General features: G+C 45.0%; 1 protein-coding gene across 1 annotated transcript; it reads right to left on the bottom strand.

Moving 5' to 3' along the window:
* Positions 1–5,974: 5,974 nt before the first annotated feature.
* On the bottom strand, positions 5,975–7,546 carry LOC142456268 (G patch domain-containing protein 4-like). Its single transcript, XM_075557446.1, is given in 2 exon segments — positions 5,975–7,170; positions 7,172–7,546. Coding segments are annotated over 2 exon segments (1,281 nt in total). The 5' UTR covers positions 7,459–7,546; the 3' UTR covers positions 5,975–6,176.
* Between the last annotated feature and the right edge of the window lie 1,620 nt (positions 7,547–9,166).

The following is a 9,166-nucleotide window of genomic DNA, read 5'->3' as shown; positions in this document are numbered from 1 at the left end:
CAAACACGAAACAGACAAACAGGTAGACAGGACTCAGACACCCTCTGCATTCCAGTGACTGCTGGGCTTAGTGCTAGGAGTCCTGTTGTCAGCAGGAGTTCCAGGAAGGTGAGCACAGAGACAAAAGGCTGGAGGTCACGTGAGCAAAGGTAGACATGTGAGCGAAGGTAGACACAGAGAAAAGATGGCCCTATGAGTTTGCTGGTCCTCGGTGTCCAGAGTGGCAAACAAGACAAGCGAGACAGAACAAACATACACAGAGAGATACTGACCAGAAGTCGCTCATTCACACAGGCTCCAGAGGTTCGATAGGAGAGGAGGGATGGGCTGCGTCCTAGCCGAAGCAGGGCCTGGACAGCACGGAGCTCAGCAGGTAGCTACCTTTCCCAAGTTTCGGCTCCAATGTAAAAGGTGAAACTGAGGAACAGGGAGGAAGACGAACATAACAGGACAAGGGAGGGTAGAAACAAATAGCTTTATTAGGTGAGGGGAGCTCCCAGACGAGGTTCCATGACCTAGGCCAACAGGTCAGGGAAGTCATGCTCAGCAGCTGGGGACTAGGGCTTTTTAAAAGAGTGGTAAGGAATTTAGGGAAATTAGCATATGGGGCGTGGAAAACAGGAGAATTGCTGGTGGACTCCTTGCTGCTTTCTTTGAGCTAGTAACATCTGGTTTCACTGGTTATCTTATCTGGCACAGCTGTTGCTGACCTTGGGGATGTGCAGGGAAGCTCGTGCAGGGAAGCTCATGCAGGGCCCGGACCTGCTTCAGCAGAGTCCAAACGGGGGCTGCCCAGTTCAGACCCGACCCAAACACCACTGGCCTGTGATCTTCCTGCATTTCGCATCATTGCATGTGTTTCATGTATCTCAAGAGGAATCTATAGACTGGTATTAGACCTATAGGCTAATATCCAACTTATGGGCTTGATCTGGAGTGGGCTGGGATGTTTTATCAATATTTACTTACTCTGGTATATAAAGCTCTTTCTTATACACTTATGAGTATTTGGTCTACCCAGATCCCAAACAGGTGATTCCCCTAGACCCAAGGGAAACCAAGATGCTGACAAAGAGGCCCGGGGAACAGCGTCCAAATGAGCGGGACTCCTACGGCCATGGTAATGCCTCCATCTGCGGTGCTTCCTCCATCACCATTTTACACCCAGAAGGTGTTGATTTTTCAGAACAATCAAAAGCCAAAAAGGAATCCACAAGGTGCTCAATGCTCCCTGACAGATGGATGGATCTTGGTCCCAGAGCCTTTAGGCCACTCCTGGGTAATGGATTTGTACCAGTCCACTCATGGAGGTCAGACTCAGTTAGTTGAGTTGGTCCAAGAATGGTATTTTGTCGAATACCTCAACCAAATTGTTTTTCAATAACTTCCCACGTACACAGGTTGTGCTAAGTCAGTGGTTCTCAACCTGTGGGATGCGAACCCTTTGGGTGTCAAACAACCCTTTCACAGGGTCTCCTAAGACAATCAGAAAACACATATTTCTGATAGTCCTACAGAGACACCACTATTCTATCCATCTTCAGGTGGATCCCACATGCAGATACCCCCACATATGAGTACCCAGCATGAAGAAATTATCATGCCAACACTATCACATACACCTCATACAAACACAGGCATATGTGGCAGGGTTGGTGTCATAATGTACTCATGCAGACCATTTATACGTGTAAAGAGCAGCTACTTTGTAGACAGCAGCTACTGAGCAGAAAGCAGCTACTCTGGTAAAAGCAACTGTGTTGAAAGCAACAGATTTGGAGGTAAAACAACACTTCATGAAGTATAAATACTGGATAATGTAATATCGTTTACTGTAAAACCATCAACTAGGCAAAAAATATTTCTGTACCACAGGAACTTAATCTGCATGCTGAACAGTCTTTTTATAATCACCTGCAGTTTATGTGGGTACTGCACCCTTGTGATAGTAATAGGTATGTAAAAATAAAAACACCGAACGGTAAATCAGGGGAAAATTTAATGATCTGTATAGACTGAACTATGCCATGTATCATCTTTTGTATTATTAAAGCTATTATTATATATTATTTTCATTAGCAAACCATCCTATGACCATGGATCATATAGAAGAAGAACATAAAGAAAAGAAAATATAGTGCGCGTTTTTAACAATATGATTTGACCTGAATCATTACAGCAGGAATTGAGAGACTGCAAAGTGTTATTTATTGTGAAGTTTTATCAGCTGAATCTATGAAGCCCCGCAAACTAAAATGCCATTTTGATAGCAAGCATCTGAGCTTTGCTGGCAAGGATACCAACTATTATAGAAGCAAAGCTGATGGACACAGGAGAGCCAGACTTGACACTGGTGGCAAGTACCAGAAACAAAACGTAGCAGCCATAGAAGCTTCATATTTGGTGGCACTCAGAATGGCCAGAGCTATGAAACCTCACACCATTGCTGAGGATTTACTGTTCCTATGGCCAAAGACATTGTTTGAGTTATGATCAGAGACAAATTTGTTATGAAATTGAGTGCAATTTCCTTATTTAATGACACTCTCTGCCCAAGAATAGATTACGTGTCTGTTGATATTCTTGATCACGTAATCCAGGAAATTAAATCTGCTCCACTTCCAATATTTAGCATGCAGCTTGATGAATCTACAGACGTTGCAACCTGTTCAGCTACTGGTTTATGAGAGGTATATGAATGATGGCGACTTTAAAGAGGAGTTCCTTTTCTGAAAACCTCTTGAAACAACAACTATTGCATGTGATATATTTGACAGTTATTCCATTACATATAGAGCATACGATCTTTTGGGAAAATGTTTGTAGTGTTTGCACATATGGAGGTCCGGCTATGCTAGGATGTCAAAATGGATTTCAATGTTTAGTACTGAATGAATCACCAAAAGTCATCAGAACTCACTGCATGACTCATCAGTAAATGTTAGCAACATTGCCACAATAGTTACAAGAAGGAAGGTAAAGCATCATAAGTTCGGTCAATTTTGTAAAGGTGAGCACTTTAAACAGTTGACTGTTTTTGTAAGTGTGCAATGAGCTGGATGCGCCGAATAATGCTCTGCTAGTTGACACTGAAGTGAGATAGTTGTTGAGAGAAAAAGTTTTAAAACGTGTTTTTGAGCTTTGTGTTGAACTCAACTTCAGTTCGAAGCACTTTTCAGCGAAGCGATAAAAGTGAACTGCAGAAAATAGTTTACTTGGTTGCCATCTGTGCCATCTTGAATGAGTTAAATTTATCACTGCAAGAACCAAATGCAACATGCCTTGATTTGTCGGAAAAGATCCAATCATTCCAAATGAAACTTCAGCTTTGGCCAAAAAAAAAAAAAACAACAAAAAGGATGAAAATAAACTTTACATGTTTCCTACCTTATATGCTTTTGAGGAAGATGACATTGAACCAGACAAAAGGATTACGATGATCATTTCTGTGAAAGAATACTTGCACGTGCTTGCAGACAAAATTTCATCATACTCTCCAAATCTACCTCACACCCATTTGTACTTGCCAGAAGCCCATTCACAGTCAAACTTGAAGATGCTCCTGAGACAGCACAAGAGGAGTTCATAGAACTTATTAACAGTGATGAAGTGAGAACTGATTTCCCTATAATGACAGTTAAAAAATTCTGGATCAAGTGTGTGCAGCCATATCCTGTTCTGTCTGAGACTGTGTTGCGCCTTCTTCTTCCATTTCCAACAACATCTTTTTGTGAAACAGGGTTTTCAAGCTGGTTGTTTTTCAAGTTTAAGTACAGAAGTAGATTTGTTGTGGAAGAAGATCTTCATTGTGCTCTTGCAAAGACTGCTCTGAAAATTTCTAATCTGGTGAGAAAGAAGCTCTTTCAACCTTCACACTGATGTTGGCTCTTTATGCATACTGTTGCAAAATGTAGCAATGTAGTTTATTGCTATTATATTAAGACTGTCAACATGGTACACCATGCTTCAAGATAACATCATTTATTTGTAATTAGAAATAAATATTTCACAATATATAATTACATATTGTTTTCTGATTAATTACTATGCTTTAATTATGTTCAATATGTAACAATGAAAATACATCCTGCATATCAGATATTTACCTTATGACTCATAATAGTACCAAAAGTAATTATGAGGTAGGAATGAAAAAATTTTATGGTTGGGGTCACCACAACATGAGGAATTGTATTGAAGGTCATGGCATTAAGAAGGTTGAGAACCACTGTGCTAAGTAAATGCAAAATCCAAGTCGGCAGGACCCCCCAAAATCCAGATGCAAGGGAATTCACCTGGCGAACATTGGGAATTAGATGTTACTGAAATAAAATCCCCAGCTTCAGGATACGAGTATCAGTATTTGTAGACACCTTTTCAGGATGGGTTAAGGCTTACCCCACTTATTGTTATTAAAACATTGTTGCATGAAATCAAGCCTGTTCTGGCTTGTGTCTGAGTCTGGGGTCAGACAACAGGGCCAACATTTACAGCCCAGATATTTCAACTTGAATCTAAAAGGGACACAGAATTGTTTGGAAACTTCGCTGTGCCTATAGACCCATGAACTCGGGGCAAGTCGAGAGGATGAAGAGGACCTTAAGAGAGGTCCTTACTAAGTTCAATCTGGAAACTCGTGGAAATTGGACAAATCTTCTGCCTGTTTCCCCTCACCCCCCCATAGGCACGTTGATCCTCCTATAAGGAGGGATTCACCCCGTAGGAAATAATGCTCAAAAGACCCCCTCCATTGCTCCGCAAACTTGTGGAAACTCAATGTGGGCACATTCTTACTCACAACTTGCCTAAGTCTTTAAGGGCCCTACAAATGACTCAGCAGCGCTACACAGGTCCCTGTGAAATACTGCTCTCCCATCCCGATTAGATGTCGCCCGTCCACCAGCACACCCTTTCCAGCCAGGAGACGACTTTCTGGTAAATTGGTTGACCTTTACAGGACTTACTCCTCACTGGAAGGGACCTTATGCCATCATCCTCACCACCCTTATGGCTGTTAAGATCAATGGGCTCTCCATCTGGATTTACCACTCCCACTTGAAGGCCACTCCAGAAGAAAACTCATGGGTGATGAGCTCAACTCCAGAAGATGCCTTAAAGCTAAGACTCTCTGGTGTTTCCTAATATTTACTTCCTAGTTTTCTGCAATTGCCACAAGGCCCAAGCCCATTTTCTACCATGGAGTGGTCTTTCCCTTAGTGCCCCAGGTAAAACCATTGCTTGTGCCATGTGTGAAGCCCCCTTGGCCATTGGAGATCTACAGGGATCAGTATGGTGCTTCACCTCCCCTCAGGAGCCGACATCCACATTCTCCTACTCAGCTGAATATAACTGTACCAGAATAGCCACTTAGAAAGGTATAGTCCTGTTTCACCATGCCCCTGACTACAGCTGGTTTGCCTGCTCTTTTGGATTACTCAATTGTATCTGCTCGTCTCAGTTAAACTTGTTCAGGCTACCTGAATCTCAGTGTACCAGGGAGAACAAAGTTTGAATCACCTAGCTTCCCCTGAATTCCCTTTAATAAGATGTACACGAGTTCCTTTAGTAATCCCACAACTAGTAGGGTTTGGAGTAGCTGGCTCAGCTGCTACTGGAATAGGAAAATAACCTAAATTTCAGAGAATTATCCCAAAGAGTAAGGATAGATATCTGTCTCTTAGAAAATTCCATAACCCAACTTTCAGAGAAAGTAGTCATTGGCAGAGGTGGCTCCCCAAAACTGTAAGGGGTTAAATCTCCTGTTCCTTAAAGAAGAGGGGTTATGTGCTGATCTAGTTGAAAATCGCTATTTTTATTTTATTTATTTATTTATTTATTTTTAACATTTCAAATACATATATTTTGAGCTTCTCTTTAAAAGCCTGTGTGTCAGCATTCAGCTGGAGTGGGGGCAGGGATGGCCCTTTAAAGGGTCTATGCACTCCTGCTCTCTGGGATTGCAGCCCCTGTCCCTGAGCTACCTGGCTCCTGCAGACACCCGAGTTCATCATCTCTGGGTTAGAAGTACAAAAGGATCCACACCTCCCTTAAACCTCGGCCGCCGCTCTGCTGCTCTTGTCGGCAGCCTGGTTGGTGTTCCGGAACTCGGTGCCCTCTGTGGGAGGGGATCCTTTTGAAAGGGGTGCCTTAGACCAGAGCCCACTCTGACTAGGCCGTCAGTCTCTCTCCTTCCGTTTCTTCTTTTTGGCCCTGTGGCCAGTGTTCCTCCCAGCTCTTTCCTTCTCAGGATGCGTCTTCCTCTGAGCCCTGCTGCTGGCACTGATGTGTGTCCTACTCTCTGTCTCCTCATCCGCAGCACCCTCAGCCTCACCCCTCTCCTCCAAGACCTCCTTCTCTCCATATTCCCGTCTCTTCTTCCTTCTCTTGAATGCTCTGTTTGCTGTCCCCTTGGTCCTCCCTGCAGAAGCTGCCTCCCCTCCATCCTCCATGTTCCAGCCACCCTCCCCCTCTTCCTTCTCAAGCTGCCGCCTCTTCTTCTTGCTTCTGCTGCAGGGGTCAGCACATGACATGCTCTCCCCCTCCTCTGCCTGGTTATCCACCAAAGCTTCCTTCCCTCCTCCATCTGAGATTCCTTCCTCCAGCTGTGGCCGCCGCTTCTTCTTCCTTCTCCCGAGGGGCTGCTCAGCTTCCTCCCTCTCCAGTTCTCCAGGGCCCCTTGTTTCTGCAGGCGCTGCCTCTACGGCTGCCTGGCTCTCCTCTGAGATGTCCCGATGGCGCCTTTTCTTTTTGCGCTTCCTCCCACTCGGTTCAGTCTGCTCTGGGTGCTCCCCCAACATGGGCCTTTCAGTGGATGTAACCTCTTCCTCTTCCTGCGCTTTCTTTTTCTTTTTTCGGGCGAATGTGCTGTCAGACTGTGGTTGAGGGGCCACCCGGCCCTGGCGTTTGAGACGAGCTAGGAAAGCCTGTTCCTGGGCTTCCAGCCGAGCAAGCTTGGCCTTCATCGTGATCCCAAGACGGGCAGCCTTGTGTGCTGTTCGCCCCTCACAGGCCTGGAGCAGCATCTCATCAGTTACAATCTTGGGGCACTTGGGCCTCTGGCTTTCGTCATCACTGCAAGTCTCCATGTCCTTTGCTGGCTTTTCCCCGCTTGAAGTCAAGGTGGCCGTCTTCACAAACTTCTGATACAGCAAATTGGGCTTGGGGCGACTGACGGGCAGTCTCCTTAGAAAGGCGCTTTATCTGAACTCCATCCTGCCCAGATTCCACTACTAAGCTGGCGGCCGTTGTGTTGAAGAGCTCATTCCACCAGTGGTTTGTGAAGTCCTTGGCAGGGTCGTGTCCCACCCCGTGAGTGTCCTGCTTCAGTGTCACCCTGATGGCCTGGGTGATGCCGTTCTCCTTCCGGCCCAGGCCTTTGCCTTGAGTCCATCCGTGCTTCAGCAGCTGCTCCTCAGCAAACTTCATCCCACGGCTCTTGACCTCTGGGCTGACACTCATGGTGAGCAGAAAGGCTCTGTCCTTGGGTCCTCACCAGGAAGGATGTCAGTCACAATGATCCCGTCCCTGCGCGCTGCCCCACGCGCGATCACGTCGAAAATCGCCATTTTTAATTTTAATAAATCATTTCATTGTGGGATTTTACACCTCTTATACCAACTCATACATCAATTATATCAAGCACATTTGTACATATGTTGCCAACCTCATTTCCAAAACAGTTCCTTTCTACTTTAGTCCTTGGTATCAGCTTCTCCTTTTAACCCCTCCTCCCTCTCCGTCCTACCCTTGATAATTTATAATTATTTTAATTTTCATGTTTTACACCATCTGCTGTCTCACTTCACTCATGTCCACTGTGTCCCTTCACGAATGTTTCTCTTGTTCATCCCTCTTGCGGGGGGTGTTGTAAGTGGATCATTGCGATCGGTTTCCCCTTATTCCACCCACCTTTCTCCTACCCTCATGGTATCGCTACGCTCATTAATACTCCTGAGGGCTTTATCCGTCCTGGATTCTGTGGGTTGAGAGCTCTTTATCTGTACCAATGCACATGCTCTGGTCTAGCCAGATTTGTAAGACAGAACTGGGGTCATGAGAGTGGGGGAAGGAAGCATTAAAGAACTAGAGAAATGTTGTGTTTTGCCAGTGCTATACTGCATGATGGCTGGCTCATACCTCCCGTGTGACCCTTCGGTGAGGGGATGTCCAATAGTCTACAGATGGGCTTTGAGTCACCATTCTGACACCCCATGTTTGCACCAAAAGGGTTGTTTTGGGTCTTCTGATACCTGATCTCGTGGACACCATGTGATCACAGGGGTTGGTGTGCTTCTTCCATGTGGGCTTTTTTGCTTCCCTGCTAGATGGCCACTTGTTTAACTTCAAGCCTTTAAGACTCCAGATGCTGTATTATGCACCCATTTTGTCTTCAGTGATCATGATGGGAAGGTGAGCATCACAGAATGCCAGGTTAGGAGAACAATGTGTTCTTGCAAGGAGGACTTGAATAGAGACCCAATGTCTGCCTGCCACCTAATACTTAACCTAAAATATATTATAGAAAGGCATATAAACAAGCCTATGTTTATAACTCTATGTATTCCTTTTGCCTCCTAGTTCTTCCATTTCTTTTTACTTTCCCCCTATCCCATTATCATGTTTGACCTTCATTCAGCTGTGTGTACTTCCTCTCGCCTACATTTCACTGGATCGAAGCCCCCCCCGCCCCCAGTCATTCTATTCCCTCCTCACCATTAATTTCAGATCTCTTATTGTTCCCTTGTCTCTGAGTTTGTTGGCTCCCCCTCCTTTTCCCCCAGCTACTCCTCTCTCCTGTCCCCCAGAACCATCCATCCTCTTGCTTTCTCCTAAGTATTGCTTATGCTGACTATCTTTTATAGATAGACATGAAAATTTTCAAGAATGCTATTTTCATGCAAACAAGACTCGTACTATAAAGAAAAGCCTCACCTAAGTCCAGAAGAATGTAGAAAAACATGAGCAAGAATTAAAGACAGTCAAACCCAATCCAGGGATAAGTTTGGAAGCCACCTGAATAGAAGGGGGAAAGAAGGACAGAAAGAAAAGACATGAGTAGAGGGGGAGGAGGGCAATAACCCACCCATGGGGAGGGCATTGTTTCTATCTCCACAGGAGAGGGAGAGAGACCAGGCTTCAACCCGATGCCCCAAGACGTGAATACGTC

The sequence above is a fragment of the Tenrec ecaudatus genome, chromosome 9 (genome assembly GCF_050624435.1).
Source record: "Tenrec ecaudatus isolate mTenEca1 chromosome 9, mTenEca1.hap1, whole genome shotgun sequence".
Classification (NCBI taxonomy): Eukaryota; Metazoa; Chordata; class Mammalia; order Afrosoricida; family Tenrecidae; genus Tenrec; species Tenrec ecaudatus.
The sequence above is the reverse complement of the archived record's forward strand: the minus strand, read 5'-3'. Positions and strand labels throughout refer to the sequence as shown.